Source organism: Cimex lectularius, unplaced genomic scaffold, assembly GCF_000648675.2.
Source record: "Cimex lectularius strain Harlan isolate CLEC.00 unplaced genomic scaffold, Clec_2.1 scaffold64, whole genome shotgun sequence".
Taxonomy (NCBI): Eukaryota; Metazoa; Arthropoda; class Insecta; order Hemiptera; family Cimicidae; genus Cimex; species Cimex lectularius.
In genome coordinates this window covers 1475400-1497741 of record NW_019392702.1, presented here as the reverse complement: position 1 = coordinate 1497741, position 22342 = coordinate 1475400, and the positions used below count along the sequence as shown (strand labels likewise).

At 37.1% G+C, this 22342-nt stretch overlaps 1 protein-coding gene and 1 long non-coding RNA gene across 5 annotated transcripts in view; one reads left to right on the top strand and one right to left on the bottom strand.

Annotated features, from left to right (window-relative positions):
• Window positions 1–8: 8 nt before the first annotated feature.
• LOC106672496 overlaps window positions 9–22342 on the top strand; it is a 117855-nt gene continuing 95521 nt past the window's right edge. Inside the window, exons 1-2 of the long non-coding RNA XR_001341265.2 lie at window positions 9–129; window positions 209–243. This is a non-coding gene — a long non-coding RNA (uncharacterized LOC106672496). The remainder of the gene's footprint in view (window positions 130–208; window positions 244–22342) is intronic.
• LOC106672494 (ATP-binding cassette sub-family B member 10, mitochondrial) lies at window positions 2307–7500 on the bottom strand. 4 transcript variants are annotated; one of them, XM_014403999.2, is made up of 13 exons: window positions 7284–7490; window positions 6904–7078; window positions 5016–5379; window positions 4590–4790; window positions 4325–4527; window positions 4147–4257; window positions 3861–4031; window positions 3570–3801; window positions 3218–3504; window positions 2930–3157; window positions 2834–2868; window positions 2662–2771; window positions 2307–2597 (listed from the first exon to the last, which is right to left on the bottom strand). In XM_014403999.2, exons 3-13 carry the CDS (start codon window positions 5335–5337, stop codon window positions 2479–2481), a joined length of 2019 nt encoding a protein of 672 aa, XP_014259485.1. In that variant the 5' UTR covers window positions 5338–5379; window positions 6904–7078; window positions 7284–7490; the 3' UTR covers window positions 2307–2478. The 4 variants fall into 4 exon arrangements, with proteins under 4 accessions (XP_014259485.1, XP_014259484.1, XP_014259487.1 ...); XM_014403998.2 differs by lacking the exon at window positions 6904–7078 and having other exon boundaries at window positions 7284–7500; XM_014404001.2 differs by lacking the exons at window positions 6904–7078; window positions 7284–7490 and having other exon boundaries at window positions 4590–4798; window positions 5016–5251; window positions 5310–5379.

The following is a 22342-nucleotide window of genomic DNA, read 5'->3' as shown; positions in this document are numbered from 1 at the left end:
AGTTGATAGTGGTTTTTTCACTAAGTTTAAATTTTTAAACGGTCGTTACGTTTAAAATGTCGTTACGCTTATTCGGGGAATAATTACGTGTCCTGTGCTTCGTCATCATGGATTGTCGAAAATTCGAAGGTAAGCTCCATCGTGAGGTAACCGTTTTCCATCCAGTGTTTTCTTTTATTAATTTCTACCTTTTCTTCTTTCCCCCCAGGTTCCTCGAGGATGAAGAAAATCGACGAGCGGAGGGTGAGTTAATTTAATATAATTTTATTGTATTTTATTGGTCGTTTATTATACACTACTACATTGCCACAAGTACCAATTAAGCACTTGCCTTAATATAAATAAAGAGCTCTTCGTTATGCTTAAGACAAGTACCGCTGAGTGTATCCTTCAGGCCTTGACTTTTCCTCTCCCAGAAGTAGGATGATGGATGTTGATGACACGGTGTCAATTTGCATAAGCGATCAACATCAACACAAGATGTTCCATTTTTTCTTATTCCTGGCAATATGCTGCATATGCTTATTTCTTCTGATCGGAGTTTATGCATGCACTGCCGGTCAAAAGTTTAGGATCACCTCAATTTTTTGTCATAAAAGAATGAAAATAAACTTTTATTAAAACAATGACAAGATATCTTGGAAATAAATGTACATAAAATGATATACAGCAATGGATTAATAGTAGCATTGTAGAAAAAAAATTCATTTCAACAGTAATTGAAAAAAGTAATTTGGTCAATCAGACACTAAATAAAATGAGGGTACAAAAAAATTGATCTATAGGTTTTATTTTCGTCAAAAAATCCCCCCTTGTTTTTCAAGACGGCTTGGACTTCTTGTGGCATTCTTTCTATAAGTTTCTCTAATTTTTCAAAAGTCATGTTATTCCAACAACTTCGGAGGAGCTCCCAAAGGTGTTTTTGTGAAGTTGGAGCATGAGTTCAGACGTTCTAATCCGATTCTTCCCACACCAATTCAATTGGATAGAGATCCGGAGAATGAGTTGGCCAAGTCATGTTCTTCAAAATGCCTTCGTTTTCTTGTAAATAGCCTCAACAAAGTTTGGAAGAATGTTTAGGCTCATTATCTTCTTGCATAATAAAACCAGAACCGATTAAATGAAAGCCAGAAAGGATTGCGTGGTCTTTCAAAATGTCTGACCCTCTCTTTGTTGAGTATTTCTTGAATTTGTATGAAATCTTGTCCGAAACACCCCTATACAAAAACTGTACCTCCCCCATGCTTAACAGTCGGGAATATGCACTGAGGGATAAACTTTTCTAATGGCGTATGACGAACCATAATCCTGTGACTTATCCAAAACCTGAAACTGATTCGTCGTCGGTCTATGGTACTTTTCTCCAATCCTCCACTGTAAAATTCTTGAGCAAGTGCCCACTGATACCTTTTCTTCTTATTAGTGCAAAAGTGGTTTCAGTGTACTGACACGCCCCAACAAGTTGGCCTACCTGAGTCTCCTTGTTACAGTTGAGACAGAAATTGATTTTTTGGTGATAGTATTAACATCAGCTCTAATCTGGGGGCCAGTGAGTCTTCTGTCCCTCTTGCTTTTCAAAATAATCAATTTATCTTCCTGGGTAGATGTTATTCTGGGTTCTTCTGATCGAGCTTTGTCATGATGAGAGAGTGTCATCTCGAAGCGAGCAATGGTTTATGTACTGTTGTTGAAATTTTTAGTTGATTTGGCTAAATGGCTTTAGTTGGGGGTTGTTTCTGGTCTGACAGTCATTGCTGTTTCTGCCAGGCATGTTTTGCCATTTTACCATCTTCTGTGATAGGTTTGTGTTTTCATAGTTGAACATACTTTTTATATCAATTAAATATTATTTTTATCTAAAGTCTTAGTTGAGATGAATGTCCTTCGGCGTGGTTTCGAATGTGACACTAACTTTTTCATCTTAACCAGGACCTTAGATAAAAAGTATATTTAACTGAAATAATTAATAGGATAAATTATGGCCACTAAATATTTTTATAGTATGTAATTTTAAGATGACTGAAGACTTGACAGACCAGCAAGACTAGGGAACAGTATGATTACATGACGACTATACTGCCTTTATAAGAAATTGGGGGGGGGGGGAAACTGCTACAAGAACAAGTAACACCAAATAAAGAAAGGCCACTGTCTGCCATGCTTGATGTTAAGATTAATATTATTACCAAACCTCTGAACATATATACATTCACACGCATACCATTACACAAGCACAAGCATGTAGTGAATCAGAACATTCAACCAAGTCCATAACCACCTTTGGTCAAAGGGTTAGTCAAAGTCAATTAAGGTTAAAAAGTGTTTTCAAGAAAAGATATGAGATAACATACCTCCTGCTTACAAACAACACAAATATATATTTCAGACATAACACCATTTTATAAACATATAATAAATATAGTTATACAATAATAAATCACAATTAGTGTAATGCTTTCTTTATTGCTAATTAACAATTCAGTTGGGTTGAAACGTTTGGTGTTTAATCAGGTTTCTGAAAACCCCATCTTTATTAATCAGTTCATCGTAGCTTCCAAGTTCGACTATTGATCCACCTTGTAATACTGCGATCTGATCTATCATGGAAATTTCAACATTAGTCTTTTTTTTCTACAAATAATACCAAACCCCCATATTTACCTGCATTTTTTATAGTTGAAAGTCTATGCGCTATTGTTAAAACTGTTCTTCCTTTCATTACCCTCTCAAGAGCCTCCTGGACTAAATGTTCACTCTCAGCATCAAGAGCGCTTCAATAAATAGTTAAGTTAGATATTTATTTTTATTATTAAATTGCCATTATTATGCTCACCTAGTTGCTTCATCCAACAGCAAAATCCTTGGATTCTTTAAATAAAACCATTAAGGTGAGGTTAGAGAACAATAAATATTTGCTTGAAATTATTACCTTTATTAATGCTCTTGCAATAGCTACTCTTTGTTTTTGCCCACCTGACAACATGATACCTCTCTCTCCGACTAAGGTGTCGAGACCATCTGACAATTCTTTGGTTACAAAATTAAAAGCGTTAGCTTCTTTCAATACTGCATAAAAATCTTCATCTTGTAAACTACTTGGGTTAACAGCTCCATAACCGATATTTTCCCTTATCGAACCCGAAAATAAAACTGGCTCCTTAAAATAGTGGTTTTATTTTTATTGCTTTCAGTTCTGAAATAGTTTTGTTGAATTTACCTGTGCGACAGTGCCGATGTGAGATCGTAGCCAGCACGGGTCGTAGTTTCCTACGGGTATATTGTCAATAGTTATACTACCATGATTTGGTACATAGAGGCCAAGCAGGAGTAAAGCGAGAGTTGATTTTCCTGATCCACTTGATCCAACGACAGCAGTTATTTTCCCACTGTTTAAACGAAGGCTGAGCTTGTTCAATACTTTTTGATCCGGTCTGCTTGGATACGAAAAAACAACATTTTCAAAATTTATCTCCCCTGTTGGCATTATTTTCGGCCTCAACCCACCTAAAAATACAAATACAATAAGCATTTTTGACTCCCCCCAACAAAGGAGAAAAAATTCCTTTCACCATATGGAACGATTTTGGGATCTCTTTCAATTAACTCCCAAAGTCTTGTTGAAGCACCGAGCCCTTTGTTAAGCTCAGAATAAAAACTACTTAGACCTCCAATTGAGATGCCGATGTAAGCTGCATAAAGCAAAAATGCCGAAAGCCCCCCGACAGTCAAAGAATTGTCGGAAACCATGACACCTCCACTGTACAGGACAATTAATGCGACAGCATTGCCTGATAAACCTGCCTGTAGTAATGTTAATTAATTATCAGAACATTAATTCATTTCCAAATCACTTTACTTACCATCCCAAAGAATATTCCTCTAGCTAATGACTCTCTCAACGCTAAAGCCAAAACGTAATTGAGTTTTTCATGGTATGCCTGGACTTCTCTTAGCTCCTTACTGAACGCTTTTACAGTTCTTATATTGGCGATTCTTTCCTCAGCTACTTGTGCTGCATCAGCTAATGCATCCTTGAGTAAAAATTAAAACATTAACATTGATTCAGCCACTTGCTAATCTAAATAAAAGTGCTTAACCAAAGGAAATTTAACTCAACCTGGAAACTACCAGAAGGAGTAAACTTACTTGAACTTTTATTGTCATCTTTTTAATAAATCTCCCGTATACAATGGCCATACCTGCTATAGGCGGAACAACGCACAAACTGATAAGTGCCAGAAAAGGTGACAAATAGAACTAAAAATAACAATAGATATTGATTTTTTTAAATTTAAATAATGTGAATAATATGAATGTGGCAAACCATCATTGACATCCCGGTGACCACCATTACTAAAGATCGTAACCCATCTGAGATGTTGTTCGTTACGCAGTTACTAACAACTAACGTGTCAGCCGTGAGTCTGTTAATGAGCTCTCCTGTCTTAGTTCTATCAAAAAAAGCCACTTCTTGTTTCATTATTGAATGAAAGACTTTTTCCCTGAGTGCTTTGGTTATTTTCTGAGCTAAACATAAAAATCCTCAATGCTATAAATTGTCAAACAGGACACGGGATAACCTGATCTACCTGAGACATTCATGAGGTAAACCCTGCCAAAATTGCAAAGCCCTCCAACGATAAAAACTGCGAGCAGAACGCCGCAGACAATATTTATGTTTTCCCTCATCTTCACTTTGTCGGAATTGTAAATGAGATCGATGACTTTCCCCAATGCAAAGGGAACAGACATTGTTATCGCCGATGAAGCCAAAAGGAGAATGACAGCCCCTGAAATCCTGAGCTGTTGTCAGTTTATTATTTTATTACAATCGGTATTTTCATTGATAATAATAGGCTATAAAATATAAAAAGCCTGCATAGTTGCAAACGAAAGTTGAAGAGAAATTCATGAAACTGTATAACTACTCTAAAATTCTTTTTAACAAAGCTATTTTATTTTTTATTTTTTAAACAATGGTTTCCTTTAAATAAGAATAAATTCATGACATTTACCTGAAAGATTCCAAGCCTCAGGCTTAGCCAAGAGCAATACTTTCTTCAGCTCGCTTTGGCTCACCTTTTTCCTCACTTTTGGCAGGTCTTTTAACCCTACTTCCATAGCTTTATCCGTGACAAAGCGTTTGAATTCATTGAAGCATTTGCCCGGAGCAAGGAATTGCCTCACTGAACCGCATCTTCCCGAGTGGACGGTGAAACAGTGCAATCTGCGAATGTTTGGGGGTAGCGACCTGTTGAGTCCATTGTATCTTAGGATTGTCAAAACAACTTGGGCTCTAGGCAAATTACCAAAGCAGACTTTTCTATTGAAGAACATTTTCTATGGGTAAATCCACCATAACGTTCAACAGCATGAAATCTGCAATTAAAACAAAAATTAATTTTAAAAAACAAAAAATAAGATGAATTGATCAACATTGGAGTTATTATAATTGATGCAAAATATACCTACCTATTTACATATAATAGACAGTTGTTTTGTTTATTTCTTTAATTCCAAAATTATATATTGTAAGGTTTTTTTTATTACCTTAATCAAGCAAAATTAGCATGCTACTTGAAAATCCCCCCTAATTTCAAATGTATATATATATTGAGTTAGCTTTAACACAATGTGTTAAGGATAAGTCCGTGGTTCAATTCCAGGATAGAGGCAGCCATAAAAGTTCATTAAAGGGCCATCGAAACTAATGGCAGAACTATTAAAACTAGGATGTGTTAGGACTAGTGGCACTGCTGGACACTGATGACTCCAATGGCCTATGTATTGACTCAGAGTAGCATAAACAAGCCTGTGCAAATATTGCCAGGAAGAAGAAGATACAACAGAACATGTCCTCTGTTTGGTACAAATCCAGAAAGAGATTCCTACTCATGGGAAAAGAAAAACCAAGGGTTTGGTGAGGGAGTCTACAGGATAAAAAAAACACTTTCAGTGCATATTTCTTGGTAACTGGGTAAATTAATAAAAATCTTAAATGACAGGGCAAAAAGTAAATTTGTATAGTGAACAAATAGACAAACTGGCCAGAAGAGGATCTGCAGATACTGTTGATTTATACCAATCTTACTCAGCCCATTCAGTCCACATCCTGTAAGGATTCAGAGTTTTTTCCTGCCTCCTTTGATACATTATTTTGCCTATTTCTTTTGGGGTTTTAAATTATCTGTGTCTAGTGAGTGAATTACACAGTTTTCTCACGTTACTGTCATCTTATCTAAAATGCTCAGTGATAGATTGAATCCCTATGCAAAAAAACCTATCAGCAGCATAACAACCTCTTTCTTAGCAAGCATTACCTCATTCCCCATTACCCCTGTGTGTCCTGGGGCCCAGCAGAATGTAACGTTGGCTGCATGCCTAAGTTGTTTAGTTTTGCAATTCAACGCCATCTTTGAGCTAATAATGTTTGAGTTTAATGCTCTGATGGCTGCCTAACTATTGAACATGATAACTATGTATGTCCTTGTTTTTATACTCTATATTCAAATTGAACGGAACACATCTCTCAATTGAGTGGATTTCAACTTGAAAGTTACTGGAGTACTCTCTCATGGGCTTCAAGTATGGTATCCTACCCCTCAGATGAATTCTTCAATTATTGATGGTTAGGGGTGAAAAAAGTTCTTCCAGATAAATCATTAATAGAGTTTGGACACAATAGGTGAAACTTTAAGTCCAAAAGAGAGGTTCATCATCTCGCATATCCCGAAGAGAAATTTCACAATTAACTGTATCTTAGCTATACCCAAGTGATTATCACCCTGCAAATAAAGCGTTCGTCTGATGTGTCATGGTACTGAAAAAGATGATGTCACTTTCTTACAACATGCCATAAGGATGGTGCTCCAAAAAAAAGAACTAAATATTTAAATATAGTACCTGTATTCTTTCTATTTGGGGAGCTGCAGGGGGGGGGCAAATTTTGATACCCTGCAAGATCTCTTTTACTAAATGGAAAGACTGTCAGTTGCTTATGAACTAATTCTCGTAAATTGCGAGGCGCTGTGATAAAGTAAATATTGAAATCTTGACGTGGAACTGCTCATTCAGCTCACTATTAAGCAAACAAGAAAACATTCATTGACCGTACACTGTTCATTTTTATACGTACTTGCACTCTTTTACTTTAAACCATATAAATTGATATATTTAAAAAAATCGATACAGATTAATGATCGTATGATGATTATCAAATAATTATCAGGCAATTGTTATGCTGTCAAATTATTTTCTTTTAAAGGAATGATTTATCTACTTACTGTAAAACCCCCTTGAAAGCTTGAGGTACAGGTGAAACAGGCTTTAATAAATCAATTTTAAATGTTATTCGGGCGAAATGGCTCCATAGGCATACGAGAAGATCCTCCAAACGATTTGAATGTCGGCAGACCCGAGAATTTGCTTTTCAGAATTTGCTCTTTCCTTTTTGAACTAACAAGGCTAAATAACCTGCTCGCGTGTAACCTTCCTTACATACCGAAAGTCATAGTGTGCCGCGCTATAATCAACGTCAGAGTTGTCCCGCCAAGAAAAATAACATTTCAAATATATATATTATGTGTATTTTTTTGTTCACATACAAAATCGAATTTTATTATGTCGGGTAAAAACGTTCAATAGTTTCTTGAGCAAAGGTTCAGCGGTAGTATGCCTAGTTATATAGAAAACACTTTATAACATGAAAAAATTCGTACACGTTAACAAAGTACTTTATTTAGATATTTAGGTTGGTTGTTTTAAACTTTTTGATGTCACAGAAGTATAAGTTTTAAAATAAAGGCAAAATTTTCGGGGACATATTTTGGGAAAAGTCCTCGCGTTCGCTGTTAGATGGCAGGGGAAGTTTGGTTGGTGAGCCACAGTCAATACGGTGGTAGTCATGGTGACGACGGGGGTGCCTCACTAACTTAAATGACCCCATCCCCTAACTCTCACATCATCACTAACCCCTCCCAATGTGAACACAAACAACTTCCTTATCATTTCCTTCCACGGGGTCGCAACGGCTGCCGTACTCGAGTCCTCGGTTAACCGTTCAACTGGATTTATGCGATTAGAAACCCCCCAAACAAATCTCATATGCGTTTAACCTTTTTGTCCTTGTTGCCGGCTTGTTGGCTTCTTGTTCTTTCACTCTTTCCGCGTAACAAATTCATTTGTCGTTTAGAAATCTTTGAAAACAAACGATGGAATGAATGACAAAATTAAGCGTTTTAATTTTAAATATTTTTAAGTTTTTACAAAGTGGTCATCTTATGTTTTTGATCTTGCCTGTCATGAAAAAAAAGCTATAATACGGGGAAACGCACAGACGCAAACTAACCACTGAAAATGGCGAAAAGATAAAACTCATCTGACAGTGTAAAACTGTAATGGACGTATCAGAAGGATCGGAAACGACCCAAGGTTCAACACCGCATAGACCTTAAGGAGAAATCTCATTCATAACCGACCAATTCTAAAAACAGCTCCAGAAATCAGAAGTATCCAGGGAGTCAGAGAGAATTCGTATTTCTGTATGGGAAATGTTGGCTTAGTTTAAAATTCCAGAAGCACTTCCAGAAAAGAGCAAATGATCGGAAACGACCGAACTGCAGGCTCATCAACCCTGCAGATCTCAAGAAGAAATCTCACAATTGGTTATAATTTTTGATAACAGTCTTATAAATAGAAATGCGATACGTATTAAACACTTGTTTGATTTAATAAACCATAAAATTCATCGAAGTCCAAATGTACTTAACACTGTAACATAATTAATGGAGGGATTTAGAAAAGGAAGTTTACCGACGCGAGATGTGGACAAGGGTGGGCATGGGACTGCGTTATTGCGCCAAACCGTAAATTACATTAATTCTAGTGAAAGAGCAAATTAAGAAGTCAAGTGAAATGTAATATATTAACGTTGAATGAATAAATCAAGAATGAGAGAACTGGGGCGGGGGTGGGGGAGTAATGTGCTTAGGGCCAGTCAGGGAGGCGGATATATTAGCCGTAATCACGCGACGCTCAGTCACTCTAAAGCCGGATGATCGCTTCCGACGGATTGTCTCTCCTTTCTTAAATGCCCAGGCGCCCTCAGGAAACGACCTTTTTAAAACAAAAATTAACACATATCGAGTCATGACCCAGGAGGAAGGTAACCTGGACGTCGATAATTGTAAAAGCGTTGCTTAACTAAATTAGGATTGTGGCTGTTCATTTTACAGCAAAGAATCTCTAGGGGTATTAAAACTTAATTTGACAGATAAAGTCATCATAATGGCAAAACAACCGGCACTCATGGTTGTACGAGATGGCATGAACTATTCTATATTGATTCTATTCAAACAAAACCCCCCAGACCAACCTTGACATTAAAAGGAAGGAGAAGCGGAAAAACCCCCACCTGTCATGGAAGATACGATCTGTTGTTTTACGGATGGCTTTAGGATGCAAGAGGGGATAGCCCAAAATCAAATATGGGATAGAGAAAGGGATAAATGAGGCCTTTTAGCTTCAGTTGTCAGTCATCCCCTATAGCCTTGCCAGCGGCTCCTTAAAATAGGATCTTGTTTGTGGCTTTTTCTCTTCTAGTTGCAAGAATCTACATCTACATAGACCCTCACAAAGGGATAGTCTGTGTTCTGCGATCTAATCTTCCTACTGGCAATATTTGCACAGTATTTCTTCTGTCAGTACTCCTATGCCTTCTTGGCTGCAGTGACTTGCCAGGGAGTCCAACCGGAATCCTGGTTCTGTTGGGGTTTCTTTTGTACGTCTTGCAGATGGCCCTTCTATGAATCTCTATGCGTGTCTCATGCCTGGGGGTTGGTCCACCAAGTTTTGGACTCATTAAGGTCCATTTTGGATATATCCGTTTTTGTGGGAAGGTGCTAGGCCACAGTAGGGTTCGGGACCTAGAGAATATTTATATTGTCTCATTTTTTGGCCAACATATTCTCTTTCTCATTCCCTCTATGATCCGAATGCTCAGGATCCCATGTCAGATCAGGCCATTGGTGTCATTGACTTCTGCTAGGGATTCCATACAATTCTGTACGCTGTACGCCTCGCCTAAGGTTAAGGCATTAAGTGTCTGTCTGTCAGAGAAAATGGCCATCATCTTAGGATGTGTCCCTAGTCTTTTTATTTCTCTGGCGCAGAGAAACCAGAACCGATGCCATGGTTTCAGACGTGAAAACTGTAGCGTATCTACCCAAGTTTAAAGACAGTTCCGACTTCGGAATCACCCAGAGTACTCCAGCTCCCGTGCCTCTATCCGTTTTTGAGTCGTCAATATACCAGTAGGCTTTCAGAGGTATTCCTTTGGCCAACTCTTCCCTTTTTGGCCCCTTCTTTTCCAGTCACCATACAACATGTACAATGTCTCAGAATCCTAAAATGTTTCTTGGACATGTACTTCTGATTCAACTGGCATTCTAGAAAGATCAGCTTTAACCAGCTTTCAGGTCGTGGAGAAAGTGTTTTGGTACCTATAACAGAACTGCTGCCAACAGGTCAAATAATTAAATTTGGATAAGGACTGGACATTTTGGTCTCCTATCAGTATTGTACAGGAGTACAAAAACTGTACAACTGTATAACACCCCATGAAATAGACAAGCACTCAACAATGAGACGGATGAATTAGCCCAGTTAAGGTTAAAGTTACAAGAAGTCGGCTTCTTTTCGGCCCATCGCTCCGCGACCAGTATAACTCTAATATGCATCTTTATTATAATCTAGTACTCTTCATTAAGGTTAACCCTTTTTATGAAATCCCAATGCTTTGTTAAAAACTCCTGTATTAACAGGCTTTCGCACTAACAGAGGACATGTTCCTTCTTCTTCCGGGGTATATCTACACAGGATTATTTCTGCTTCTCGGAGTCTTCATATATTCTCCGGAGTTTGAAGTATTCAGCTAGCAGTCCAACTCCGTCAACTAACTGAAATTGGGTCATTGTTGAATATATCCATGTTGTGTAAGTGCATTCTCAGATGCCATTGACCGGTATAGCGTCTTATCATTCCTCTGAGTTTTATCCTGTTTATCTTTGACGAGGATTATTTAATTACAAGTTTACCATGTCTAGCACCTCTAGAATTTATCCATTCTATATTTCTTTAGTTTTGTGTGAAACATTTTCAGGTGGAGTAGTCTGAGGTTAAATTTAAGGCAAAGGAGTCGACCTCTTTAGACCACGCACGGTGGTGCCGGCGGTGTGTTGGCACAAAGAAACCAATGTAGGTCTAGAGCTCTTTATTAAGCTTTAGGTTTTGCAGCAGATCACAGTGCTTCCCTATCCCTTAGGTCTTCGAGCCAACAGTAGACATATTCTCCGATTTTCTCTTCTTCCTGCACAGGCTTTTATCTGCTGCTCCATGTCAATACATATTTCTCCAGTCTGTAGCGTTCAGTCAGCAGTCCTAACACGTCCCTGCGTTGGTCCTTCAATGAACATTTTTGCATACTTATGTCCTGGAATATAATCTCATTAGACGAAACACTTATTATAATCGCCAATATACCGCCATAATTATCGGGTCCTGGCAACTCCTCAATTCCCTCTCCAGCATCTCTCCTCTCATGCTAAATAACCTTTCCATCCCCTTCTGCTCTTCGGTTAAAAAGTTAGGAGTAGTCTTTGACCAAAACCTTTCCTGGCATTCTCACATTTCCCAAATTTCCCGCCATTTCATTGCCTCCCCCAGGCTGTTTCGTCGGTCCTGGCTTCTCTTACCTTTCTCCACCCGCAAACTCCTTGTATCTTCCCTTATACTTCCCTTCTTCGATTATAGCTGTTTGGCATACGGTGGTCTCTCGGAGGGGGAGAACGCGCGATTGAAGCGTATTATGAATTGTTGCGTAAGATTTGTGTACGGCACCCCACGGGGATCCCGGGTGTCGGGTTGTATTCCCACTTTCTTGGCTATTCCCCTCCTTCCGTGCACAGTATTCCCTAGGTTGATTTCTTTTCCAGTCTATCCACACTCGTCGTCCTCCTTACATTATCCAATCCCTCCAATTCAACTCCTCACATCTCACTCGTAAGACCTGCTTATCCCCAATCGACTTTATCCTTCCGCAACATACAACCCATACCTTCGAAAGATCCTTTCTGATCCGAGCCCCTAAACTCTGGAACTCCCTTCCCCTTTCTATCCTTTTCCTCCTTTAAATCCCACCTGTATAATCACCTCCTCTCCCTCCAAGCAGAGACGTCACGTTAACATTTGTTATTTTTGTTTAATATCCTCGTAATTTTTTCTTCTGCCCTGCCTTATTGGTATACATTGTGCCAAGATTTCTATTTTTTTTTTTTTTTTACTTTTAACTTCATAGAAGGAACTTCCTTTATTTAGTTTATGTAAATTATTCTTAGGGGACCAGTCCCAGAATAAAGTTATTTTTCTTCTTCTTCTTAATCCATGGCCCTTAAGAACAATCTTTCTGAGGTTTATGACAAATTAAAACTTCTTGTTCCATTAGTGTTAGGCAGCTACGCAAATATCTTCAGGTTCACCCAGCACCAACATCATTAAACCAAAATTCTTACAAAAGGGTTTCAAGAAAAATTAACTCGTGTTCAACTCACCTAATTTGGCAAAATATTTTCACAGAAAACTTCAAGGTACTGCAAGGCACATTGTTATTTCGGTAGAATAGTGTCCAACCAAAATCTAATCTGTTCGATTCCATCTAAACTAATGGTAATATATTATAATTAATTGAATAGTGTAAAGAAGAAAATATCTATATAACAAAATCGCATAAGGAAATAAATAAAAAGATGTTATTAATCTCAATACTTCCAATATACTGCTGAATATGTTTATTTTCCACCCTTCCAACGAAATGAAAATGCAGATAGGATTTGTATGTAGATAGTGCTAGCCCTTGAAATAAAACAGGAAGGGCTTCGTGGAACGTCCTTTTTTTCTATACAATATATAATCCCAAAATCGACCTGTTCGCATATTTAAATCTAGAAAAGGAAATAATTGTTTGGATTGTTTGGTGTTAAAAAAAGAAGGATAACCGTAATACGAGAGATTGTGTTGCCGGATGTAGGGACTGTTGTTATGCCTGAGGATGTTTTGGCGGGTGGCCACGTATTGATCCCCTTTGAGCCCCCACCTGTCACAGGTCATGCTCCTTTATAGTATTATCTGGGCCCTATTTAGCACATATACGAACATCAAGTGGATTTCGAAAAGCCGGGCTGTAAGGATTATAAAATCCGTCAAATTTTTGTGACGTCGGACGTGACAAATGGCAAAACATAATCGAGGTCGGGTCGGTAAATACACGTTACAAAAACATTAGAAGCATTACAGACGTGGTGTTTTAAAATGTGTTCTCAAAGGATACAGCGTAATGTTAGAAGTCATGAATTATGTATATTCACTTTGAAACACATTATACCATTCTCGACGTTACAATTTTGCCACATCATCGTCGCTCTTTTCCGTTCTTGATATATTTACAATTAGGACTCTACAGTGTACTTTATAAGTACTGTACCGGGATAAAATAGGTGTACAAGTGTACGGTATAGCACCCGTGATAAATGAAGTGGGCCACTTTACGACCTTGCTCACCGCGGCCAATACTGGTCTATTTAGCTCTAGAGCTAATTATCTCCATTAGCATACCCTAGGGTATGTCTTCATTGAGCGGTGGCTACGAATTGAAAAATAATATAGGGTGAAAGTTCTTTCCTTCTGATTGCAATCTAAAAATGGGGCTCGTTGAATATACCAATGTTGTATAGATCTTTTCTCATATGACAATGACAAGTAGAGCCCAATCACTCCCATGAGTTTTTATAAGAGCCCAAAGCTTTGTTAAGACCTTAACCTTTAGGCGTTTCGCACCAACAGAGGATATGTTCTCCTTTTTTTTTTTCTTCCTGGCAATATTTGCACTGCCTTGTTTCTGATGTCCGTTGTTACTTCAGAGTATGCTGGGCTAATCCAACTAAGGACTTTAATATTGATTTAAACCATTGTTTGATGGATCTACGTTTTTGGCAATTTGATTTGCCGTTGTAAGTGCCCAGTACGAACTTTCCATAGCTAATTTAGCTGCCTCCTTTGTTTCCCTTCTGCACTGTGTGCACTCGTACTATAACGGGTGTGATTTTGTTGTTTGCAATGTTAAATTGTATTCTTTTGTTCATAACCCAGCTTTTGATCTGCCGTCTGACTTGCAAAGGCATGTTGCCCTAGGCTTTGTGAACTTTGTTTACGATGGTACCGATCTTATGGGTCCCAGTAGAAGAAGAAGTAAAGGGAATCGAGAACGGACGCCCTTTCAAGAAAATAGGCTACCATACCGCTGATGTTAAGTTATGAGCTCTTCTGTGGCATAGAGATTCACATTATCAATGAATGTCTTAGCCTAAAAGACAATATCAAAATAAGAAACCAGTGAAATTCACTCATTGGGTACAAACAATCCAAGAACTTCTAGCAAGTTTTGGAAGGAAAGAAACAACAAAATGCGGTCAGATACCTTGTTTCTGCCGTTCCGAGTCATATATAACTTCGGAGTATGCTGTATCTAATCAGCAATTGTACAAATATTCTAATACGACCTAGGTTTATAGTTCTGCCCTTAGTTTCTGCGATGGTCTTTTTCTTAAACAATTCAAGGACATTCTAGCATGTGTTGGAAGGAAAGAAATTACAATATGCATTGTTTGCAATTGCAAAGAAGCAGGAAAAACTTATAATCCTGATAAGATTATTAACAGGACAATGCTGACTGAATGAGTATTTAAAGAAGAACAGAACAATCTAATATATGGATAGCTATTTTTTGATTTATAATATCCATCATTTTACCATTTTGGACGTTAGGATTTTGCTTCATTATCGTCGTCTTTTTCCATACTTGGGAAGTTTCCAATTACCAATACTTAAAAACTTTGATTCGTCGCACGTTTCATTAACAAATAAAATTTTCTTCTAAGCACCTTGTTTCTTCCTATAAATTTTGTCAACTGTCAGATATTCGAAAATCACGTGTTGTGCATTTCCTGTTGAAAAACGAAACTAAGATATTTGTAAAGAGAACAAATATTGTTATTACATAGAAAATAAAAAAGTGTTTATTACTTGCAAATATTTACCTAAGAATCAACAAGTAACTCTTTAATCCGCTTTTACAATAAGAAAAACGGACATGTGGGACGGCCAAATAAATAATTCCCTCTTTTCATAACTCAGCGGAGTTTTTATCTTATATTTTAATAATAGAGATCTAAGTAAAGAAAATGGGAAAGGGACGTGAGATAAATTTTATTTGAAATATGTGTTTTGCCATTTCAGTGTTATGTTGGAAGAGAAGAGAGCTCACTTTTCCGCGATTACGACACCTTCTCCTCCTGGGATTTAAACAAGTTTCAAGTCTGTCATTTAATCACTCACCTGTACCTTTGTACCTACATAATCTTATAATTCAAACGAGACAACACGCCGCGAAATTATTTGTAAATAATGTCGAAATGTTTCATTGATCCTAGCGATCTATTAATTTGTCAAGCCTACAAATTGAAACAAACTAAAAGATTAAGGAATGAAAGGATTTCGGAAATGTTTTCAATGTTATATGGTACTAGCCTGTCCGGTTTTCGACAGTTCTCTTTTACACATCCACTGAAAATGGCGTGAACCAAAACAACGTGGATTGACCAACCAAAATGATAGAAAACGATTAATTGACATCAATAAGTGTATAACACCTGTAGAACGACCCTTAGGAAAATGACTATTTTTATGGGCAAGTCCTACATCGAAGTAGTTTGAAGTTCTCATCGATTATGAATCCGCTGACAGTAATTTTTGGTAAAACCTCGAAACTTTCTGCTAGCCTTGAAAGGATTCAATCATATCATAACGAACTCACAAATGTTGATGGCAAAAACTAGATTGCACCTATCAAGTCAATCGGAAGGACCGTCGAAAAAGAAGCTGTAAAAATATTTGTAATTTACCTAGTGTCCGAGGCAATATTATCAGAAATAAATGAGAATCAGATGAGGGTCGAGCAATTCAGAGTGGGCAGTGGGACAAGGTAGACCTATTTGGAAGAAATCTAATAGCCATATTTAAAAACTTGCAGGCCTGGTTTCTAGCTATGCCAAGAGCACCTGTTCCTTAATGGTGGAAATAAAAACAAAATTAGGTTCAAACAGTGGTAGCTCGGAGAATTGGCAAGGATGCACAAAATAAAACCTAGTTTGGCAAATCACTAGAAAACCACCTAAAACACAAGCACTAAGTAACAGTTAAACATGTCTTTCGACTCGCAGACCAACAACCACCACTACCAACCAACAACTACCACATATTAAGAGAAGTGTTGGGTTCGCGGAGTCTGAATGAATGAGGTTCATCTCTTTGTAAAAATGATGCATCTGGTGAATTCGTTTTATTCTTTTGTTTGATTGGTATGGTTTTTTATTTGTAACGGATTATAACTACCTTCAAATATTAATTATTATATAACTATTAATGAATGAAAGGAATATTTAAGTCAGTAGTTGTAGGTAGGTAATCAAGCTGTGTTTTGACTTTCAGGCGTGATTCCACATTTTGCCATCTACTGTTTTGGGTCTACGTAGTCTGAAGGTGCGAGGTTAGGATAGGATCTTGCCCTCTTCCCCGATGGATTCGCTTATTTATTTCGTACTTTTAGCCGGCCTGCCTATTTTTGGTTTAGCACGTTTCGCCATTTTCCCATATTCATTGTGGGATCTATGTAGTCTGAAGGTGCGAGGTCAGGTATAGAATAATCTCTTCTGAAATATGAAGCAGCCCGAGAATCTGCCTTATTTGTTTCGTTCGTTTAGCCATTCTGGTCTCTACGTGTTGTATGTATTTTTCTATCGTTTTAAACGACAAGCTTCGAAATAATTAAGATACCTGTCTGTTTCATTTTCAAATTTTAGGTTGATGTTAGGTCTGCCAACAGGCCATTACCATCGATACTTTCCATTGATAATTTCCCTGTACCTATCCACATTTTCCTTTCTTTATCACTTTGGCCGTCAATACAAATAAACGAACTCATATAATAGCTTCACTTATGATTATCACCGGAGCAACATTGCAAAAGTCATTTTCTTGTACACAAATATCAATTAAAAAACATCAAATTACCGGCGTATTTGATTAAACACTTTTTCTTAACAGGTTTTTGTAAGACGTATTTCGCGAACATATTAAAACATAAAAGTATGTTCGGAGTTTTTAAATGGAGCTCGAGGCCGCGGAAGGGATGAACAAATGTTTACAGGGGTAAAAGATGTTTCCATAAACTTGACTCCGTCGGCGTTCCATCTAATATATGCGACGGGGGATCTTCCACTTGACTTCTCCGTCGAAAAGTCACCCTCTCGACTCGCTTACCATTTAAAACCCAACTGCATTGGTTCTTTTTAATAAACGGTCATCACAATCAATGAAATTAAACACACTTAAGAAATTATAGAACTTCTGCAGTCAATTGATGGGAGAGGCGCATAGACGAGAGAATCTTTCAAAAAAATACATTTATCAGTTGAAATTAAAATTAAGGCAATTGTGAAAACCCAATTGCTTGTAAATCGTCAGATGTAACGTAAGCAATGGTTAAATTAAAGAAAACATAGAGAATAAAAAGGTTGTTAGATACTAACTGAACTAGATAAATATACAGACAGAGTTATAGAAAAAGATAGTTTGATAGATAAAGATTGAGATCATAGAAAGTAAGATGGAATGAAAGAGAGAGTGAGTGAGTGAGAGTGTATGTGTGTGTGTGTGTGTGTGTGTGTGTGTGTGTGTGTGTGTGTGTGTGTGTGTGTGTNGTGAGAGAGAGAGAGAGAGAGAGAGAGAGAGAGAGAGAGTGAAAGAGAGTGAGAGTGAGAGAGTGAAAGAGAGGCATAGAATTAACATAGTTTTATTTAAAAATCTCTCTAATTTAGGTCGCGAACGACTTCTTTTGCAATTATCAGGAAAAGCGAGAGATGGAGAGAAAGATAGGTAGATAGGTATGGATCTATTTTTATACACTTATCTCTATGTTTATTTTTATCTACATTCTATATTTATTCTTTATGTTTCAGTAATACATTTATAAGGTTACAGTTGTAGATCCATAGAGACAGAGAAAGAAACAAAAGAGAGAGAGCGAGAGCTTGAGTGACAGTGAAAGAGCGAGAGTGGCAACGAAAGAAAGATATAGGCAGAGGGAGAGAGAGAGAGAGAAAGAGACAGAGAGAGAGAGAAAGAGTGAGAGAGAGAGTGAGTGAGAAAGTGAGAGAGGGAAAGAGAGAATTAGAGGCAGAGGCAATAACAGATATTGACAGATGTAATGTAAGAATAAATAAAGATAGAGATAGATAGATAACTAAAATAAATAGATAGAGGGCGAGAGAGATAGGATTCCAAATATATGTGCTTAGACAATGAGGTTTTTTCTTTTTTTAAAGTCGTGCATAATACGATACATTATGGTAATTTTGGTAAAAGAAGCTTACCTGCAAATCGATAGAAGTAACATAAGAATGAGAATTGATGAGACAAATTGAGATAGAGATAAATAGATAGCATTGAGATAGATTAATAAATATAGAAATATATAGATAATGATTGAGATAGATAAAAAAAGGAAGTGATAGATAAAGATAAATGTAGCTAAATAAAGATGTATTCTCAGAAAGAACCTACATTTGCCTGTTTGTAAGCCTTACAAAGCTGAGGTGAATAAAGCGGCACATTTTTGAATTAATTAAATAGCCAAATCCGTTTTAACATAGTGATTAGCAGATCTAAACTTGTAATAAATTGAACACGACAAAACATAAATGGTCGTTTGTATAATCATTTTATTAGCGCATTAAAATTGTATGGTGCATTAATTGAAGTTTTTATCGTTCTTGACACAATTCAAAATTACGCATTTTATTTCCGTGGAAATGAAATATAAAACGGTCAAACGGATAATTTTTTAAAGGCTAGAAAGGTAGTTTCATTGATCTAATTATATACATGATAAATTAAACCAGTAATAAATTTAGTAACTACAACAACTAACCAAATTTATACATAAATTGATAAAAAACTAAAAATTTACTTTAAAAATGGACATGTATAGTATTAGTTACATTAAATTGAACATATTTAATTTTGATTGATATCGCTCGTCTTAAATAATAAAAATACTTTCCCGTCTGAAAGAAAAGGCGGGCTAGTCACAAGAATACATAAATTTCCAGGGGGAGCCGGTAGCGAAGGATGAAGTACAAAGTTGTGTCACAAAGGGGTTTTTGTTTAAATTGACCCAGATGAAACTTATGTGGCAGCAGCTGGGAGCATGGGTTGAGCCCAGGGAGTCCACCTTTTCATGTCGTGTTTGTTATGTTAGAATGGAGTCACCGCAAAAGATAATACGTTTGTTTTATAAAACGTATTATCCACGTCGAGTGTATTGAGGCTCTAACGGTCTTTCATAGCCCGTTGGCTGGAAAATTGGTAAGAGGGAAAAATTTCCAAGCTAAGTCGTTGTTGTTGATTCCGAAAATGTTTTCGAGTCGGTCGACGCGCCACCCTTAGTAAGATTTGTCCTTTTTCTCCTTCCTTTTTCAATTACAATATAATATGCTCCTTTGAATTGTCTTTAGTTTTTATCAAAAGACTTGACGATTAAAATTAGTTGGTAGGTCGTTTATGATCATTTTTTCAGACTTCACCGATGGTTCTAACTCGAGGCTTATACCCCCGATAGTATTTTAAGCATTATATTTACTATTATCATGGTGAGAAGCCCAATCGCGTATGTCAGATAATAATAGTTAGGACCAAAATAATAACTGAAAACGATCAACTAAAGGTTCATCACCTTTCAGAGAATTTAATTTTTTCATCCATCCAGTGTTTGGGGAACACTGTGAGCTACACTGATTTTCTATTCTTGCATGCAGGGTTGACAGAGGGCAGTGGTTTATTGTCTTTTTGACGCACTGCTGATACATATTTTTGTGTGGGGACTTATAATTATTAAATATTCAGGACTCACACACCGTCGTGAATTCCGATTAAATAACTGTTTTAGTGTTTATCAGAGAGTCCAGGCGTTAAAATAATTCTAAACAAAACATTTTTTTACTTCATTTATTTTCATATATAACTGTAAATGTAATATATACAACCAGCAGATTGGATTTCAATTTGTGATTATATTACGGGCATTAGGTACCCAATGACACCCTTTCTGGTTTAATAATATATTAATCATTCAAAAGTTCTCTTATCCATTTCAGTCGACTACGGGGTAATTGTGGGCAATGGAGTAAATCGTATTTGCGTGTTAGTGTGATCTTGTAAATTACCGTGGAAACGTCAGTAATATTTTGACGGATGAAATAACAGTTGGCTTGTGAAGATCTTTGTGAAGTGTGTTATTGATTATGTAAGAAACAGTTAGTCTTAAAATTTTGGATTGAAAACTTTGTAATATTGTAATATTGAAATATTTGGCCGATCCATAAGCTTGGCATATTCAAGTAGGTTTGAGTGGTCTGTGTATGCCCAAAGTTTTCATTTAAATGGTAATTTTGATTGTCGGTTTAATAGATAATATAGTCTCACGGCAGAGTGTAAAAGTCGGATGTTGTGACTTTGAGGGGTTAAACTTTATTTTTAAAGATTGCTCCATTTTTAAATTATTGACATGTGGTGTTTTAACATAAGTGAAACGACTGTAGAAGAGGGGTGACTTTTTAATATGGCGCTGTCATCTGCGTATGTGGCGGTTAGTACATTCTCATTTGTGGACATGCCAGTAATAAAAGTTGTGTATAACAGCGGAACGAGTATTGACCCTTGTGGTACACCTGCAAGCACTTCTTTCATCCCAGAAGCCTCCGATCCCTGGTTTAATGCGAAAAATCTCTCCTTTTAGTATGATAGTATAACAGATAATATACCTGGGGTAAAAATAGCTTTAATTTGTATAATAGTACTTCATGTCATACTTTGTCGAAGAGCTGAGAAACAACTCAAAACAACTCCAGTCGCGTTGTTTCTGCCCGGTACAAGTAATGTAAATCTGTGAAGTGGATGAGTAGTGGAAAAACGGGTTCGAAAGCCAAGGATAGTCTGGTAAGATGTTCGAAGTAACAGTAAAGATAATTGTTTTGTAAATTAATTTTTCGAATAATTTAGAAGGAATGGGTAACAAACTAATGGGGCGATAAGACGACGGGTAGCTTAAATTTTTACGAGGCTTTCGGATCATTTTCATGTAAGAAAATTCCATTGTATGGGAAAGTGTGTAGTTCTCAATATTGCGTTAAATAAAGAAGTCAGAAAAACCACGGATTTTTTTTTGTGGAAGTTTTTGAAGAACAGTTGCCATTAAATCATGTCCACGTTCGTCTCGGGGTACCGGTGTTTTTGAAATAAAAAGACCATTTGTAAGTATGTCGGGTTCGAATGTAGGGCCTCTGGATTCGAACCCGGGACCTTTCCCTTACAGTGATGAGCGCCGTGTCAACGCCTAAACTGTATCGGCCACCGACGCCCCCGTCGTATTTCTTGGAATACTTGTTTTGGAGTTATTGGTATAAGTAACCCTAACCATCCCTAAACAATAGTTAAATCAATGAATTGAAGTTTATATGATTTTAAAAACTTATTATCTCAGGTGTTAGTTCTTTTTTAGTTAACAATTTCTTTTTCCTATGAATTATTTTAGCAATTCCACCACGAATAACGAATGCCAGTTAAATGAAGTACTTTGTGTTTGAAAGAAAGTTTTTTTATACTAACCCTCAATAAGGGGGTTAAGCCTTTGTGAAAACGAATTGCGATACCAGGTCATGGAGGAAACGCTGTGAATTTTCTGAGGGAAGAGCGTTATCCGGGAGGGCGGGCACGAGGAAAATGGGTGCTGTGCGGGTCGTAGACAGTCTGCGCCTTTGGCCGCTCCTTTTTATCACGCCACCGAGTCGGATAAGGAATACCAACAAGTGTACTTTGACTGTTTCTATAAAATAACTTTTCCCTTTTTTATTAGCAACTTACATAATAACATCAATATTGGTTAGGCACAAATGAAACTTGGGCGTTGCATCTTTAAATAAGAACGGTGTTTAAAGCTGATGAGATGTGTTGATTCTCGAGAGCCTGGACATTATTCGTTGGGAAGCATAGCGGAGAGACTAAAAATAAAAATAAAATAGATAGATGTATTGATAGAAAGTCAAGGAAATGGAAAATGTAGGCTTTTTAAGAAAATTTGATGACAGTAGGTATAAGTTTAGGATGTTAGTGAGCTTCG